The sequence below is a fragment of the Meleagris gallopavo genome, chromosome 1, assembly GCF_000146605.3.
Source record: "Meleagris gallopavo isolate NT-WF06-2002-E0010 breed Aviagen turkey brand Nicholas breeding stock chromosome 1, Turkey_5.1, whole genome shotgun sequence".
NCBI classification, from domain to species: Eukaryota; Metazoa; Chordata; class Aves; order Galliformes; family Phasianidae; genus Meleagris; species Meleagris gallopavo.
Genome location: NC_015011.2, coordinates 10,499,878 through 10,519,142, shown reverse-complemented (window position 1 = coordinate 10,519,142; position 19,265 = coordinate 10,499,878). Strand labels below are relative to the sequence as shown.

The 19,265-nt window shown below is 39.1% G+C and overlaps 1 protein-coding gene across 1 annotated transcript; it reads right to left on the bottom strand.

Moving 5' to 3' along the window:
- Nucleotides 1-3,229: 3,229 nt before the first annotated feature.
- On the bottom strand, nt 3,230-17,226 carry LOC100549093 (proton myo-inositol cotransporter-like). Its single transcript, XM_010728659.3, has 3 exons — nt 17,041-17,226; nt 12,391-12,511; nt 3,230-3,464 (listed from the first exon to the last, which is right to left on the bottom strand). Exons 1-3 carry the CDS (start codon nt 17,177-17,179, stop codon nt 3,245-3,247), a joined length of 480 nt encoding a protein of 159 aa, XP_010726961.1. The 5' UTR covers nt 17,180-17,226; the 3' UTR covers nt 3,230-3,244.
- Between the last annotated feature and the right edge of the window lie 2,039 nt (nt 17,227-19,265).

Here is a 19,265-nt window from a genome sequence, read left to right as displayed (position 1 = left end):
GAGGCACTGGCTGTGCCAGCATGGTAGACAAGATGCTCCTCTGTGTGTTATCCCAGTATTAGAGTCAGGCTTATGCAACTGATTAATAACAAAAACAATCTATTTTCTTTGCCTTATGCGTATGATCTTGCAAGTGTACCCATTGTGCATTACCTGCACTGCTCTGAGGCTGGACTTGGATTTGGTCTAAATTATTCTTGCACTATTTCCATGGCATTCTCCATCTCCTGGGGCCACTGCTGGCTGCAAAGTTCCCTATATTCAAAAGGAACCAAAATGCTATATTCTTCTAGAAAAACATTTGGACGGTTTAATTGTCTGCCTAGGTTCCTATGACAACCACAGCAACACAAACAGCCTTCCTGGCAACCACAGGAGACCAAAATCTCTGCTCTCTCCCCTCCTTGCGCTATAACTTCTCAATTTAGAACACACTGTAACTGAATAAATATGATTAGGAAAAAAAAAAAAAAAGAAGTAGTGTCTAGTATACAAACCTCGCACTGGGGAAACCTCTTGCAAATGAAAATGTATTACTGTATTTTAAGATAACAGCCAAATCATTGCCTGTTAGGTCAGTGTTATCAAAGTACCTTGGGATCAACTGTAAAGAGCAGTGCAGAGCTATAAACATACAAACAGGAGGGGTTTCTCTGTCAGCTCATGAGGTTGTGGCAAGCTGTAAAAGCAGTATGACAAGATCTCTCCTGGGGCCTCATAGCACTGCTCACCTGTCTGGCAGGCTATGCATCACAAATAGACACACGTGGCAGGGCTTCCGGGGTTACGATGGCTGCAGAGATATGTGGCTGCATGCACATCGTGTGATGTGACCATATGCACTCCTCCATGTCTGCAGCTAACATCTTTCCAGCAAGAAAAGCATAAAGAAGACAAGAGCACAGCAGACCAGAAACACCACGTGGCACAATCAATGCAAGCACAGCAGAAGCCATTTCTCTGAAGCTCCAGCATCGCAGAAGATGGCCAGCACTGCTGCCCAGACAAACTGAGGTCCAGCAGATCCCAGATAATATAGCCTGTGTATTCTTTCTCTCCTAAGCAAAACTGGCCAAAAAAAAAATGGCCAAAATTAATTCTGGAGGTTTTAAGAACCTTAAATCCATTCAGCCAATACTGGATGGCATTAAACCATCAAAACAAGTTACAAAGAGGCTGTGTGTGGTATGTTTAGTGGATATTCACAATTCACAAAATTGTCTTTTAAGCTATTAAAATAGTTTCTCATTGTAAAAATATCATATATTTTTTAAGTCCTTGTTGCTGTAAATCTAGCCTGTGACAACATAACTTTGTGAAAGAAGGGGACTGCAGTTACAGCACAGCTGTAACTTCTTCACCAGTACAGCTGGTCTCCCTTAGGCACCCATCCTCCCCACACTGGCAGAACGATACAGATGGCTCCTGCCACCTTGAACAACTGGAAATGTAACTATACAGGTTTCATCACAGCAATCCTCTTGGAGAGGAAATCCTCTCTGTGGGACTAGTTTTGCTATGAGGCAGACTCAGCATTTGAGGATCCAGAGGTAAGAAGTCTATGATGTGAATCCTTGGAAGCCAGAATTCTGTAGTTATTCCCTCCAAACCATTATTGGGATGTATGTGGGAGGAGGAGGGGAGATGCATGCCAGTCCCACAGGATGTGTAACAGAAGGCAGCACCTGGCAGTCTACAGCTTGAATGACCAGATTGTAGAAAACTTCCTGATTATGCAGACCAGGTGGAGACAAGATTAGAACTTAATGAATTAAACACTAGACATGAGGATGCACACATAATCTTTGGAAAAAGAAATGTAGTTATTTCATTGGATTTCTTTCTTAAGGCAGGAAATTCACTCTAATGAATACCAATATAACAAATTTAAAACTTGAGTTTTTGCTTTAAAGATTTTGAACAGGCTCATTATACTATGAAACTATTGTACAATATATAAGTATTGTATTCTGCAATTTGAACTTGAAGTATTTTTTTCTTGTCTAATTTGCTCCAGTAGGCTGTACAACAAGGAGTGGTCTGTGAGAGTAAATCACAAATGTAAAAGGATTACTGATACCTACATTTTCCACATGCCGTATAATAAGACTATCTAGTAAATAAAGTTTATCTACCAATTATACCTTACAAATTTATGTTTCCATTTATGTCTTACCATGTGCTTTTATGATTTTGCTAAATAAAGAATAGTACTTAAAATTACAGTATAAATGAGATGAATGTTGACAGAATATGAAGGCCTCTTTCTGTATCTGGAATGAGCCACTAGGCGTAACACGCTAATAGTGTTGAAATCAAAAGGAGGACAGTTTTACAGTCATTTTAGATCAGTTTACGATTAGTTGATACCTTCATATCTTCCAAACTCTGTCCAGTATGACTTGCTACCCACTTGGATTTAATTTCTGAGAAATACATGCAAACAAAAAAAGACCAAACCTCCACACAAACTTCTGCATATTTTCCAAGTATGACTATAGTGTGCTGGTGGCATAGATAAGCTATGGCAAGAAGGTTTTATCAGCAGCAATTACACACTTATCAGCAGTAATTATGTGATTCTCTCATGCCATTGAACTATTCTTCAGTGTAAGCCTAGGCCTGATGGTTTTAGAAGTGTTGATAAAGCCCTTCCAGGACTTTATTCCATCTCTTAAAGTCATTCTTTAAGAACAGTCAATACTTCAGCAAACTTGGGAAGTGCTGTGATTTCACCAGGAATCTTTGTGCTGCTTAAGAAGAGGTGTGATGTATTTTGCACATCAGTGGGTATTTTGCAGTTACGTTGGGACTTGTCAGTGAATTCACACATTTTTACATGGTAAGTGCAATGTACATCATGTTGCCCATGTTAAGCACAGGAACACAGAAATGAAGCTGCAAATCATGCTTTTGGCAATTTGGACTTTTCAGATTTTTACCATTTTAGATTCTTCAGCAACAAGGTTTCCTTATTAGTCAATAATAAAAATGTTTCTTAATCAAAGTATTTAAAAAAAAATTAATTCAGGGGGTAGAAATGTGCATTTAGGGAATATGCCACCTTGAACAAATGAAGACTTCTGGGGAAAGTTAATTTGACTAATTGCTGTTACACTTCTGCCATGGTAAAACTGGGATAATATGCAGAACCTACTGGGATAAATGTTTTTATTTAGGACGTTTGTTAGAATGTAACTGTCCATTTATTCACAGTGTTTTTCCTTTTTTCTTTCAGAAAATCCTAGAGTAAGATTCTATCTAAAAAAGTGTTCTTGGCAGCACAAAATGTGCCATCAGTACAGCATAAGACCAGAAAATCTTGAAAAGTGACATACCTGCCCCAGGCGGCTTTCATTGTAGAATGTTTGTCAACAGGGATGCATGAGGACTCAACAACACTTGATTTATTCAGTTTGTAGCAGAGACCACAGTCCGGATCTAACATACATCCATTACAGTAACTGAAAGAGAGAGAAAGAAAGAAATACTTAAGCAACGCTTTATTTATTTGTAACTGTCAAAGCCAACAGCATTGTCTAATCATTCTTGGGATGCACATAATCAAGTTGTCAGTGCTGAAGACAAGATAATAGAAATGACCCAAAAGAGAATACAAATAACTTTCTCCTTCGTCTGCACGACATTTCAGCAAAGGGCAAGACTACTTGCAAATCTTGAGCCCTGTGAATCTTGATCAGGATTCAGGAGAATTCTCCTATAAAATCAACTTTGAATTTAAAAACAAAGATAGATGGGTGGTTGAATAGAAATAATTGCCTATCATACAATTGATAACCAAGCTAGGATTTGGGCACATATGGATTTGGGAGTCAATCTGAAATTATATCTCCATGTGAGAACTCAGGCAATGAGTTCTAGGCAGAGTAAATATGTCAGTGGAGCCAATTCATATAGCGGCATCCAGTGCCCCAAAATATCCCATCTGCCCTTTACTGTGGCGAGCAGTGCTCCTTCGATCATTCCTGTGTATCATATTTGCCAGCTCCATAAATACGTCTCAGATTTCCTTGGGATTCTTATAGAGCAAGAAATGCTCACATTGAGGCAAAGTTTAGTCAATGCATTCTTGAGAGTGATTCGAGTGACAAGGCTGCAAACTTTTCCAGACTCTTTATCATAGCAATCACTAAGTGAATGAAGAAATAATCTGCTAAAACTACTACAGTGTAATTAGCAAATGTAAAAGTAACTGGATAACAAAGTTTCAAAATCTAAATTGATGAAGTAGATTATAAGGATTTTAAAAATCCGAAAGCACGTTTACCACTGAGTTATTCTAACTTCCCTTACTAGGATGTTTCTAAAAGCAGTATAATAAGGTGAGTTTGTATGATACTTGGCAAAAAGTCGGGGAAAGCATTGAAACCAATGCATTAATTTGAAGTAGGCACTTTTATACTTCTCTGAAGTTTCAGCACCATGTACTCTTTGTGACTGCAGGCTTTCTAAATTATCAAATGATTGCAGAATTTCCAGACTGTCTGCTCTTTAGAAACTAAATGTACACCTTCCTGTTGCATAACTGAGAGCTCAAATTCAGGTTTCAACATCTAGCTTTTTTTTTTTTTTAAATAATTTCATCATCTTAGCAGTAGAGATTTCTTTCTTCTCTTGCATACATAGATAAAAAGAATACAGCTCTGCAATTATAAGCCTTGAAAGGAACACTTCAATATTACATTAGCTAAAGTTAGTTGCATTTTGTTAATTATTGTTAAATTAATCACAGCAATGGACAGCAATCAAAACAGAACAGAAGCAGAAGATAGCAGATTAATTTTTTATGTTTTATATATTTTTAGATAAAATATTCTATATTTTTTATGAATCATGAATGTTCAGGTATATAATAACAATTACAAAATAACTAAATTATTATAGCACCTACTAATGAAAAAAATGATATGATGTCAAACAGAGTGCTAGTATATGATTTTCAAACCACAGAACGCCATCCACTTCAGAAATGTTGCATATCAAAGTATTTTTTAACAAAATAAATTTCTATAAAGACTCCTGTTCCAACTCAGCCTAGCTTTCTAGCACAGAAGGCTGCTACCTCCAAACACCGTGTGCTATCCAGTGCAGTGGTGGATTTTCAAATCAAACACATGCTAATTATATTTAACATGAACATCAGGTGGAAAATATGGCACATTAAAGTGTAAGTTATAGGCAGGAGTTCTCTCAGGAGTATTACAGGACTGAAGGTTCTCTAGATTTACTTTTTGTGGGTTTTACCTCAAGCAGAAATACAGCCAAGTACACAGCACCAGGCAGAACAGCACAAGAGTGCATAGGAATGAACACTGAGACACAATGATGGGTATCATCCCTGTGGTGCTCCCTGTGAAGGATGGAACAGGGGTGGAACACTTCATCATCAACCTCAGCATCCTCACAAAAATCCACACACGATATGCATGGCAAAATTAAACTCTTTTTTCTGTCCTACTGAGCTCGCTCTACACTACATACAACTCTCTACAGCTCCATATAACTACATACAGAGCTGGATATGGTCATCAGTCGTGAAGCAGAACGTATCTCATTAGTTACTCCTTCTTCATTCACTGGTCCAGAAAAAATTAAAAATTTGATTATTAATTTCAGTGCCTGGCTACAGGTCTGTTACTTCAGCTGTCCTCAGGCTTTATTAGTGTGCATAACTGTGTCTTGCAGTTGCCGTTCAACATTATAAAGGCTGCTGGATTTCAAGTGATGTCAAAAATCAGAGATTATTGTTACTCATAACAGATTAACAATCCAAAAATTAAAGTAGACATAAAATATGTGTTATTTTCAGGCTTATGCTCTTCTTCACTTCAGCCTATTATTGTTTGCTAAATAGAAATGTTTAAACAATTTGAACTTGAGCCCATGTTCTTGCATACATGCTCACAGTGATGCTGACAAATCAGGAAGCATAATGAACCAGGAGAAGAAATGTACAATATAATGCTTACTGACATCTAACTATCGACTACTGATCTCCTCCCTGTCCTCAAATGTACCTTCTTATCAGCCCTACCCAGATATACCCAACTGTATGTCAGAATAATGAAATAGAAAATAGAAATGCTGCCACTTATTCAAATACACACTGCAGTCCAGTTATGGCATTGAAAGCTCCATCCCAAAATACACCAGGATGTCTATGTTAAGAAGGATGTTTGCATCCAATTATAAAAGGGAAATGCATTTCCTGCACTTTATCAGGACATATTGATTTCCATGCTAAGGTTACGAGGTAGTGTCTTGGAAACGGGCTCCTTCATGAAGAGCCAGCAGAAAATTCCCTGACAGCATGTTTTCAGTGAGACTGTCAGTTTGTCAGAATTGAAATATCTGGCAGAGATTATTTGATTTTGATGAAGCCAGGCAGCAGGAAGGTTCTGCAGTGCACCTAGTGCCCTCACTGCTGGATCCTAGGCAAGCCAACAAGAAGGCAAGACTTCAGGTGCTTCAGCCTACCTAGCAGAGTAACAACAAGTAGAGAACCAGGAAAGCAAGGCTCCAGAAGTCCTTGCTTCTTTGCAGGTCAGTTGAATGAAGCCCTCAAAACAGAAGTCTCAGTATCCTGGCCCCTCAGTTTATTGGGAAGAGCCAAGGAATGGGATTTCTGGGACTGCTTCATCATCAAAGCACATTTACCAACAAGCTGATGGACAGTTAGGAGACTGCTTGTCCCCAAACTTGTAATTCCCCACTCTCATGGTGTCAACTCAGCTGAGGCTTCCCAAGCTCTTACATTCTTTTCATCTGACCAAATGGGAATATCTGAAGCTTTGAAAGCCTGACAGCACTAGCTTTGAGGTCCCTGGCTAGCAGTTTCCTGTCAGCCTGGCCACACAAGCTTTCAGGAAGCAGCCTGCCCTATTAACTTTTTTTTTTTCTGAGGCTAGAAGTTGACAATTCCTTCCTCTTCCTCTGAAAGATTTGAAGTATTTAGATGTATAATTAATCAGCTGGCTGTGCACACCTTTTCTGAACCAAAAGTACAGCTTGCTTGCTTTCCAACACTGTAGTTTAGAAGCCTCTGGCGCAGTCTCATAAGAAGATGAAATAAAATCTCTGTCCTGTTGAAACGATCCTCCAGATGCCAATGAAAGGCTGACAATTGCTTCCCTACTTTTCTTTCCTCCACTGTTTAGAGTACTCCATACTTACGTTTGGATTGTCACTGTATTTTGTGTTTTAATATTGATAGAAGTACTTCTAAGTACGGCTTTCTTACAACTCTCAGGGGTCTCTTAATTAGAGCTGCAAACTGTACCTTGCAGATTTTTGTTGAGTGATTCAGTAGTAAAAAAGCTTTGTCCACTGTTCTTGTTCTGCAAGCACTGCTACTCTTTCTGCCAAGCTGTGTTACATTTCTTCTAGCCAAGCCTCAAATTTGGAATTGTTAATTTCAAAACATTTTATCAGTTTTCACTTTTGCTTCATTTTTAGGAACTTTCAGCTTTCTCTTCTACATTTTGCAGTTATATAACTGTATTACTATGAAAATCTGATCCATTCACAACACGCAAGACATTTTCCTCTGCCCTGAGAGACTGGGTCTTTTCCATAGAGGAAATTTCGATGTTGAGTGCCTGCTGACCTCCACTCCTGCTCCTAATCCTGAACTTGTGTTCAAGGTCTAGTGCTGTTTGCATGTGCCTCGCTGCACCTCAGGCACAAAAACAAGCACTTCCTTATCCTTCTGATGATTCCTATGTTGCTTCCAAAAGCCAATCATTAAATTCTGATTGATCACATACCACTGAGCAAAGAATATGGAGTATACTTTAAGTAGTTAAATCCTTGGAAACTGCAAGCTACTACTTCAAGCTGCCATATCTGGGACACAGGAAATAGGATATTCAACACAAATGAGAAAAACACAGCAGGGCTTCAGAAGCATTTTTCCACTATCGCAAGAAACTAAACTACAGAAGCTATTTGCTGGGCTCTGCTGACAGTCTGAGAGGTAATGCACATATGTACCTGATGTGCTTAGGTCCTCATGGCTGCACCCCTGCTGCCAGAAGCAGCCCGCCAGCAGCTGGTGTGCTGGGATGCTGACCCACACATCATATTTTTTAAAAAATACTGGTTCTGAGGTATAGTGACATTATGAAGGATCCTGAGCTCAGACTGTTAATGAGTTAACTTGGAAAAATAAAGTACAATAGTTTGCTCTATTTATATTAAATACTTAATTAATGGAGTATGTACTTTATTTTTACTAAAGCTGTTTAAAGCACTATAACCAGTCTTAATTCAGGGCTGGTCACAATAAAACATTTTTGCTAATTTCATAAAGAAAGTACATATTTTTGCCTATTGCCTATCTACTATAATTAATGTGTAACAGTACTCAGTGTTGGAGCCTTAGCTCAGTGGTGTATAAGCATACGTTGAACTCAGGACCTCGAACCATGTGAGGATGACAAAGTCAAAGAAGAACAAGGGAATCCTTGTGTGTTCAGCCCAGCTGGCGCTGCCCAGATTGTTTTACTGAAACTATGGAGACAACCAGTTTGGGAAGGAACCTGAGGAAGTTCTGTATAGGTATCATTTCCCTACAGTATGAGCCTCAGGGTCGGCCTGAGATCAACCCCAAATTTACCATTTTCACATAGCAGCATTTCTTAAGCAGAACAAGTTCACATTATGTCTTGTACAGCTGATCAAATCTTAAGCAGTACAGTAAAAGAGACTGGAGGAAGTTGACTGGAGGAAGATAAAAAGGGCAAGAACACAAGGACACAGGACAATGGTCATTGTTCAGAAATGGGTCAATTTCCCAAAGAAAGGTGGAGTCGTATGGTCACCAAGATTTGCTGAATACTGAAAAAAGACAGAAGCCAGCTACTGCACCTGGTCTAGACTTGACCTCTTCTCAGAAGCAGGCAGGACCCCATAAAACTGGAACATCTTTATAGCATTGAGAATTGAAGAAAACAGCAGGAGAGGCCAACTCATCTTTTCTCAATGACAGATTTTGGAATCCTGCTATTCTGTACTCCTAAATTTACCTCTGAACTTCCCTATGTCCTTGAAGGTAAGTAATAGATTGCAGCTTTTCTGTTGAACAGACTCAGATCAAAGAAGAGACATGGTCACACTGCGAACACCTGCACAGCCTCACATGGGCTGAGTGTGAAAATAAAATTTGATTCAAGAGCAGTACATAGGAAGGTCTTCCCCTTTCCTTCCCTTGGTGAGACAGCTGTGAGGAGGTGTGGAGGCCTTCAATGGCCAGGACTTGTGCTGTCTCCATGATGACCTTGTGAATAAAGATTACATTTGATTTTTTTCACTGCTTATGCATTATTTTTTGACTGTTGCTCCACTATCATATTGTACTTCTCTACAGCAAATGAAAATAGTTTACTTGATATTTGCAGAGCACCTTATTGCTTTGCATTCTGCAAAAAACATGTGTCTGTCTGCAGGGCACAGCTCTTTCAAAAGACAGTATTCCAGCCCTAGGTGTATTTTTCAGAATGCTGTCAGTGCTCTTTATTTGTCAGTCCGTTGTATCTTCATTACTATTCTTCCAGCAGCAGGAATTAATCTGTGCAGAGGAATACAGATCAAGGGAACAACAAACAAACAGGCTATTTGTAGTAGTTCTAAGCTTCCATCATGGACACTCATGCTTATTTTAATCGAGCAGATCTGCAAACATAAAAAGCACTTTTACCCTGCACCGTATCAGCAAAACCTCTGTCGGCAAAATAAATTTTGCTGATGTTGTTTTAACTTCCAAATACATTTTGGCAAAGATAAATAAAAGTGATATTTTGGAGTCCCCCTACACTATGAAGCATCCAATCTGCACAAAGGTGTAGAGCCTGGAAAGTGCACCTCACCCCAGAGAAGCCCTGCACCACGCTACCTGAAGAACTGCTGGCTGCATTTGTGTAGGCACGCTCATTTGAAAGTGGTTACAGTGGCCACAGGGACATGACATTATGTGTTCATCTTCTGAAGTCCTGCTGGCTTTTGGTTTTCCACAAGTTCCTGAGACCTATTAGAGGCTTGCAAAGTACAATACTAAGCAGAATGAGATATCAGCAGTTATACTGAAGTGAGCAAAATATGGATTAAGCAGCAATAAACCCTTGCAGGGGACATATGAAAAACTAACTTCCATCTTCTAACAGGTTGATTGGTGAGGATGCCATCTGCTTGCTCATGACACAAACATTTTTTAAAATTTAATTTAACCTACTGACCACTTACACAGAAAGCAAATGACTGGTATCTCAAATAGCCACTTCTTCATAGTTCTATGTCACCCACTCCAAAAATAATTCAGATAAAGGAATAAATTAATCTATATGCTTTCTGTATAGCTACAAGAGCTCAGCAGAAAGGCATGCTGAAACCAGGGTGCACTGGGGATACCACGGGGGATGAAATGTTTTTTAAAATTGTCTCTTCTTCCCTTGATCTATGCTAAAAAAGAGAACAGCATTTTGTGTAGTTCCTGCAACCTGGGCTGAAAACCCTGGGAATTTTGAGGCTTCTGGTACTGAGACAGAAGCAAGCTGCCATTGACTTCCATTCTGGACACTGAAATTCATTATTCTGAAGGAGTTTGGGGATGTTTTAAATCAGGAAAATTGATATCCCAGATATATAAATTTTTATACACATGTGTGAAAGTCATCATTCATGATGTAAATGCTTGTTTTTTATTGAATCCTTTTAAAGAGTGGGTGCTGTAGCCTAATTCTGTGATTTGTTATATATGTTACTAACATCTCACCTGGCTTTTGTGTCTCTTTCCAGTGTTATATTACAAGATGAAAACAAAAGCTCCTGAAGATCTCTCATACACTGCTCACTATTTTACATTTACACTATTTTAACTATGTTGTATTGTCTAAGAGAGCTCATTCTTTTTCAGAATACACCCATATGAAAACGTGTCACTGATTTTCTTACTCTTATCTAGATCCCTCGAATTATCATATCTGCTTTTGCTCTCTTCATGTCAGAAATCACAACAGATTAAAGCATTCCAATAATCATTAAATAATGTGCCTTTATTTAATGAACTACTTGCTTCATTTGGTCCCGTTTTTAGCTAGAAGTGCTCACAATACTGAATGTGAACTAACCATATTTCTTATATGCAATTTTGTTTCAGGTTATATAATCATCTACTTTCATTAGATAGCAAATAAGTTCTGCAAGTGGTGCATCAGCTTTCTCCAGACATCTTGTCCAAACAGTTAATAACCAAAGTCTGAGGCAAATCCTTTTGACATCTTGCTGTTAACATTATCTTACTCCTAAAGGAGAGCATCTGAAAGCTCTTTTCCCCCATCTTCATTCTTTAACTAGTTTACTTGTAGTTTAAAAAACTGTCTAGGCATATCTAAAAAATAGCAATAAAGCTGACATCGCAGTGGAAAAAAAAATAAAAACACAGCTTTTGAAAGTTGTGATCCTCATATCTGGTAGTATTAGCATCTGTGTACTGATCTGAAGACTTTCCTTCCTGTCCACATGGGCCTGTGAAATTTCAGTTCCTCAGAATCATTGTTCTAGCATACAAAAAGCCTTGAACCATATTTCTAAGCAACACCTCTAGGAGACCAGAAACATACCATTCATTTCTCAGTTTTATGTCTATAACCAACACATGTACAACTTGTTTTGAACTTCAGAATTTCTTCAGTCACATAGCCAGTTTTGTCTCAATTAGGGCACTGACATTTCCAGCCTGCCAGCTAGGTGAACGTGCACTCACACATGAGTAAGAAAACACAAAATATAGAAAATGGCACATTCATAACACCTTAGAAATTATCTTATTTGAAACCACAATTGCATACAGATGGGAATATTTTATATACTACAGAATAAAAAGTCAAAAAATCAGATTTGTTTTAACTATTACTTGGTCTGTAATTACAATTGTTGGAAAGTTCTTTGTTGTTTGCTTGGTGCTAAAACAAAAGGCAAGGAACACATTCTTTTCGACAGTTCACAGCTGTTACAGATGATGACTCTACAAGCAGATTAATAACAGCAACCATATTTGCAAATTACTTCTAAAATATTTCAAACTTGGTGTCCACTGGGAACTTCAGCAGATCTCGTATAACAAAGAAGATCTCAAGTGTGCAGTCTGGTGCTTAACTGCTCTACTTTATCCAAGAAACTACAAAGGATTATTCACACCATTTAACCAAAGAGTCTAATTTTCCTCTCTATTGAGGGAAGTAAAGATTTTAACTTTAGGTATCCTACTTAATTCCTTAAACTAGAGTGTGTGAATACTTATCCACTGCCCACATGAGGTTGTAAAATCCAGCTAGCTGGAAAAAAAAGTCTTCAAGAAAGACCATGAAATCTCACCTGTATTTTGTGCAGGTAGAGTTTTGATGTGAAGGATCTGGTGGATTAAGTGTGACTCTTGGCGAGACCTGAGCTGACAGCAAAAATCCCGAAGCTAGGATAATGAGTGCTACAGCCGTGCCTAAAAATACAGACAAAGAACAATGTGATACTTTTCTCCAGAAAACATGAAATAATTCTCTACTGAACTGAGCTACGCTTGAGAAAGCAAGGTACCCAATTATTATGCACGCAGCATTTGCCATTACACAGAGCAGCTGTGATGAGAACCTGAGAAGAATTCCCTTTATGCAACATCTTCATCTTGAATTAGGTTAGATATTAAAGTCAAGTGAATCAGGTTTAACATCCAGATATTCAATTAATAGGTCAAGACTTTTTTGTCATATGTGGAATTGAAGGCTGCTTGAATGAACAAACTCTTTTCAGTGTTGAAAAGTGCTGTAAAGGTAAAATTTAACAGCAGTGTCTACATCACATTTCCTCCCATTCCCAGACTTGCAGGCTTTCCTGTAAGACAGAAAATAGCATCAGCTTTTCCATCAATTATTCTTCCCTTTGTCAAACAAGAGAAATCTGACTATTCATTGGAATGCCCAACCAAATGCCCAACTGCAGTTTGAGAACTTCTTGTTTCACGGATTGCATGTAACAAACCTGATAGGAAAGAGCCCCTCCCACCTCTTTGCTCCTGGCTCCAACAAATTTCTTGTACACGCACAAGATTCCTACTTTGTAAAGCAGGTCATTGCCTGAGCTCTATGCAGCTTTGCTATTTGTCACACACACACAGTTTTTGCTGCAACATTTTAATGAAATCAGTATAATCCATTACTGAGTATTGCAACCAGCTTGAACTCAGACTAATGAAATCTTTACATCTTGGTAGTTGGTGAGGCATTTAATTCTATGTTGAATAAAATACATTCTATGTCACATAAATAGCAAGTATGCAAGTAGGTGTATTTTGAGAGGTCCCACAGACCATCATGTATAGAAAACCAAAAATACAGAACTTCTTATAACTTTATTTGTGGATTGGTTACTGATTGTTTTATAATATTTTCCTTAGCATACAAAAACTCAGGCACCACAAAGGACATTCCAATTGGAAGGCTGTAATGCATTCTGAAGTATGCAATGTCATAGCGTAATGGTTGAGGGCAAATAAGGATATTCAATCCAAGAAAATGCCTCAGCAAGCTCTTGCTCTACATGATAGAAATTCACAGAACTCACCTGTGCAAACCTTTAAAAATGTCACTGCATTGAAAACCTTAATGTGTCACTCTTCTCAGTCTTTAAGAATTACACATTCTCCATTTTTACTTTTTGATTCTTAATTTTTTCTCTCTCAACAAGAGTTTTCTAGCAAATCCTTCAAGAATAGCATTTTTTTTCTCAAATATAAATAATATCTTAGGCTCCAAGATCATAAAAATATAATTCATTAACGTGTCTGTGCAGAAACCATGACTAATAGATATGAATATGTATGAACTCAAGATTACTGGAATGCAGTTACCTGAATGGAGGCAACTGAGATCGTAAATTCAATCACAAACCATATGTGAGATAGCAACTATCCACCATAAAATACAATTTGAATTTATTGTATACTGGGCTTTGTACTGCTATGGCGACCAGCTATGCTGATAATTCCATTTTTCTGGGCAGGTGCAATATTGTACTAGATTTACTGTACTTTCTGTATTTACTAAGCTTTCAAAATGCCATGAACCAGACAGCAAATATACTTAGAGAGGACCCATAATCTTATTTATATTCATTCTAAATATGTCATGTCTTTCTTTCAAATTAACTAAATACACAAATGTGCAGTTACAGTACCTCTGCACGTCTTATTTCTTTGGAGAAGTACTGAATTATAAAATTGGTGAATTAAGTTTATTATATGTTGTCATTCTGTGAAAGGTTTGTTTAAGGTTCACAAAAACATACAGTTGTAGTATGCCATTAACTGAGATGAAAAAAAGGATAAATATCTTGAAGATATTCCAGATCCATTCCACCACAAACAAAAATACAAATTGTCAAATGCCCAAATACCACCATGCTTTCAAATTGCCAGTTTCTGAAGGAACAAAAGGAAAACACAAATAAAATGGGATACTGCACTTACCAAAATTCCAACATTTCACAATGAATAAAATTGAGAAAAGAAATACACAAAGAGGAAAAGAAAGATGGAGAATCGTTGCCAAGATACATGAAAGTGAAATTAAGAAGAATCAGTAACTAAAAGTGTGTGGATGTTTCATCAAAATATTAATCTTACCATCTTTTTACAAAAACACCAAATCCATTAGCCTTTACAAAAAAAAAGAACAAAACCAGCAACCTTGCAGACAGAGGTAGCAGTTCAACCCTCATTTTATACTGGGGCTCACATGCTTTCCCCAGAAAAGCATCCAGTGTAATAACTCCATGTGAAAGTTGATTTCCTTAGAAACATAAAGTACAGCAGTAATATAGAAGCTTATCTGAGATAAAAAACTTACTGTTGAAAACACAATCCACCAGCTGATTTAGTAATTATCATGTTAGCCCACTTGCTAAGAAAAGAACATCACACTCACCACTACCTAAATCTCTGTCAACACTTGTATCAAGAAATTCTAAATAGCACAGACATGACGTGGGATTTCATTACTGTCATTATTGCTGCCATATTTGCCTTAAGCAGAGACTGTGCAATACTGAGCACAGTGAGAATGCAGCATGGATCAAGTGATGCTGCAGACTGACAGTGGGCTGCCAACTACAGAACAAGGAACACAAATATCATTACTAGTGACTTCATGTCCAAATTCTATAAACAAATAACCCTTAACTGCGTTATTCTCCTTTGCTAATTTGGTGTCTTATTTCTATCCTCTCATCTGTTCCATGACTCATATGTTTTGAAAGACACATTACTATCTACATTCAGTCTTACAACCTTTGAATACATCAACCAGAGCCAAAAAGAAGAGTTCAGTGATTGTGTACAAAATCCACTTGGTAATCACACCTGTATGGTGGTTCCAGGCAAGCAGTGAACTGTTGGCCAGGACTGGCCAGACATATGAGGTGTCATGGCATAACACAGAAATATATAAAAACAGAATAAATTCTATTAGAGTATAAATGAGAGATAGTGCCCGCAAAGCAAGTTTCAGGAAATGCTAGAATTGTATTTCAAACAAAAGAGATAATCAAAGGAAAAAAGGAATTGAGCCAGGTAACAGTACAGAACTGGAGCTTTTTTCTCTGAAAGATGTGATACTGGCTACACAAAAGAACCCACAGAGGAAAAGTATTTTAACAGATCTGAAGGTGGGCTGATAAAAGGATGTCATCCAAAGGTCAAGGTGATGCACTTGGGTCAGGGCAATCCCAGATACGCGTACAAACTGGGAGAAGGACTCCTTGAGAGCCACCCTGTGGAGAACGACTCGGAAGTCTGGGTGGACAAAAAGCTGGGCACAAGCCAACAGTGTGTGCTTGCAGCCCCAAAGGCCAACAGTATTCTGAGCTGCATCAACAGAGGGGTGGCCAGCAGGGAGGGGGAGGCGATTGTCCTCCTTTGTTCAGCCTGAAGAAAAGGCTCTGGGGGAGACTTCACTACAGCCTTTCAGTATCTAAACAAAGCTTATAAACAAGATGGAGGCTGATTCTGTACACAATCTGATAGTGATACAACAAGGGGGAATAGTTTTGAAATAAAAGAGGGGAGATTTATGTTAGATGTTAGGAGGAAGATCATTACTCAGAGGGCAGTGAGGCCCTGGCCATAGAGCTGTGGGTGCCCCATCCTTGCAGCTCAGAGCCAGGTTGGATGGGGCCCTGGGCAGCCTGAGCTGGTGGGGGGCAGCCAGCCCACGGCAGGCGTTGGGGATGGGTGGGCTTTAAAGTCCATTCCAACCCAATCCAAACCATTCCATGATTCTACATAAAGGTAACCCTCTGAGATTTTTGTTCATTTTTTTAAGATGTGAGGAATGTGCTTTCTCAACCTCCCTCCACATCCACGTTCTGAACTTGGATCATGAAAAACATTTTGGGTTACTCAGCTCCAAATCAGCATCACAACACATCAAACACTGATTTCTTACAACCTGGAAATACCAAACATGCCACAAGTCCATGTCATAATTTACCAGTTTAGGTAACTGTACCAAAATACATGCAATACTGCCATCACTGTTTGGCCTAAAAGAAGGCATCCAAATGCTGCGGGCAGACAGATACCTATTCTGGGGGGACTGCAGGTGGGCAGGGCTCTGGCAGGTATTCCTCTCTGCTCTATCACATCTGCAGTAAGTCTGGGTCCCACACAGGAACAGCAGAGTGAGATACAGAGACAATCAAGCTTGCCAGCTAAGCAGCTGTGAGCATTAATCCAAGAGGAGCAAGAATCTCTTTCCAGACTCTGATCTTGGAAATACCACAGCCTTCAGATGTTCAGCCAGAGACTGCCACCTGTATTGTACTGCTCTTCTTGATAAGCTACATGATTTCAGCGAGGAGACAAGAGTCAACACCATTAGTTTGAAGAGGATTACTTTGATAAAGTTAGCGCTTGGAATGTCTTTGTTTCATTCATGTAACCACGAGGAAGGCACGTCTCACTCCCAAGGCACTCACCAGCTAAGCTGCCCAGTGTCAGCTTCCGGCGGCCCATCCTCTCAACGAGCCAGACTCCCACCAGAGTGAAGATGAAGTTGATGAAGGCCGTGAGGGCAGCCAGCCAGATGGCCAGCCTGTCATCCTCAACCCCCGACATCTGCAGGATGGTCGCACTGTAGTACCTGCGGGCGGGAGGACACAGACATCACTGGCGTGAGTTTGCTTCCCGTTATGCTCCGATTGTAAATCAAAGGAGATGACAGCAAACATCAAGTGTGAGCTCCTGTGAATGCGGCCCCAGCCTGACACCAAACACATGGGGAAACCAGGCGTTGCCATGGCACGGCTTGCGCTTGGCTGAAGTTTTGACCGAAGGACATTGAGAGATGAATTGCCATTCCTTTAGCTGTTTGCATTTCCCATGGTCAACCACATTCTGCTAGAAATTAGGTTTGCACTTTTTATTTAAACAAATCTGAACAGACACTGCTTTATGCTCTTTTTTTTCTGCCAGAATGTGGGATTTCAACACTGTGTACTGTCTAGGGAAAGACAGCTCAAAAATGAAATATGTTTTTGCTCCTATTAAAGGTCACACAGAAGTAGTAGTCTAAGGCACCCAACACATCACAACCACCCCATCCAACCTCCTTTAGGTTTCAGGCTGTGTAGTTTTATTCCCCTAAGGCTGTGGTGCCTCACAGTGCCCATTGCGTCACTTCTGTCCAGCCAAAATCCCATCATCTTGAAACACGTTAGCACCATATTGCAGGAATGTGAATCTGCACCAGACAGGAGCATCTGACACAAGTTTCTGTTTCTTTTTAGAAGGAATCGACCGTTTCACACAAATAGTAACTTACATATTACTCAGGTGAGCAAAATGAAAACAGAAGGAATAAATAAAGGAAATCTCCTATTGTTTTTCACAGAGATCGGATGAATACAGATACTGCGCCTGCGTTCCCAAGGAGAGCTCAGGAAAACACACGAGCAGCTTTGTTTGTGTTGCATAAGCAGTTTTCTTCTTGTTCTGTTAATTTGTGCCGACTGCAACACAGAATATTCTGTCATTCAAATACTTAGCAGCCCACGGGCTTTCAGGCAGTAATAACTGCCAAAAATATCAAAGCTCTGGTTTCTTTTTTTCCCTCGGTCAAAATGCAGCTTGCTTTCAAAGCTACCCCATTGCCTTAATGCCCAGATGTGTTTCCCCCAGAAGTTCCAGTGATCAACATGTTTTTAATTCTAAGCATAAACCACTTTTTATTTCACACCAACAACTCATGATGGACAGCGGGTTCCGTGACTGCTTGTAACAGGACCTGATGCCTGTGTTCGGAGCTCCATGGACAACCTAACGGTTGCAACATCTTTTTTTCGGCTCATTTTGTCTGAAAGAACAGACTGCATCCTTGAGACACAGCAACATGTAGTATATTGGTACTTTGTGGTTAAAAAAGCAAAGAATAAAGAATGACTTAATAGCACGTAGATGTTCAGTTCCAGTCACACACAGACAGGTGCCTTCCACATCTGACACTCATCCAACTTGCTTTCTGCAATGGTTATCCTTCTCAGCTAGAAGCTCACTGCTTACCCACAAGTAACATATTTCACTTCTATGGAAAACAAATTAGGGAAATCTATAATCTGTAAATCCAAATAACACGCTAACACAGCTTGGCTGCTGGGCATGATGCTAATGTTTATTACAGCACAGCAATCAAATTTCAGAAATTTAGAAGAATACTTGCATAGATAAGAACTAAATTTATATTTGCTTATGCCACGCTATTTCAGAATTCCCATTTTTAATACCAACCTGTGCAGCCCTAAGTGCCTATTAATGCAACAAGATCACGAGTCTTGCTAATTTCTTCCTGACAAGGAGAAAAACTGTGTGGCAGAAAAAGGTCAGGCTGTGATATTATACAACCACAGTAAATACTGCAGCTCTTACAGGAAATGCAATGTCAGTGATAAAGTTTGGCAGTCCTAATTTATTTTCTAAAATAAATGACAAAAAGCACACACACACCTCCTCGGAATTTTAAAGCAAGCATTTCATCTTTAGAAGCAGAAGAATACAGACAATTACAAAACCAAACAAACAGAGTCGGACACATACCAAAAGATTTTAATATTGATCATTTTCAGGGATATCAAACCTACGAAGCTGTTCTATCAAGAGTAAAAAACAACTCAGGCATTTCCACAGACGTTTCCCTGGACTAATCTTT

What these genes read in the sequence shown, in the direction of transcription:
- LOC100549093 (XM_010728659.3), bottom strand. Translation starts at nt 17,179, where the DNA reads ATGTCGGGGGTTGAGGATGACAGGCTGGCCATCTGGCTGGCTGCCCTC. An exon ending in GACACTGGGCAGCTTAGCTG is followed by an intron (nt 12,512 to 17,040) that starts GTGAGTGCCTTG and finishes CTGTATTTTTAG; the next exon opens with GCACGGCTGTAGCACTCATT. An exon ending in TCTACCTGCACAAAATACAG is followed by an intron (nt 3,465 to 12,390) that starts GTGAGATTTCAT and finishes TCTCTCTTTCAG; the next exon opens with TTACTGTAATGGATGTATGT.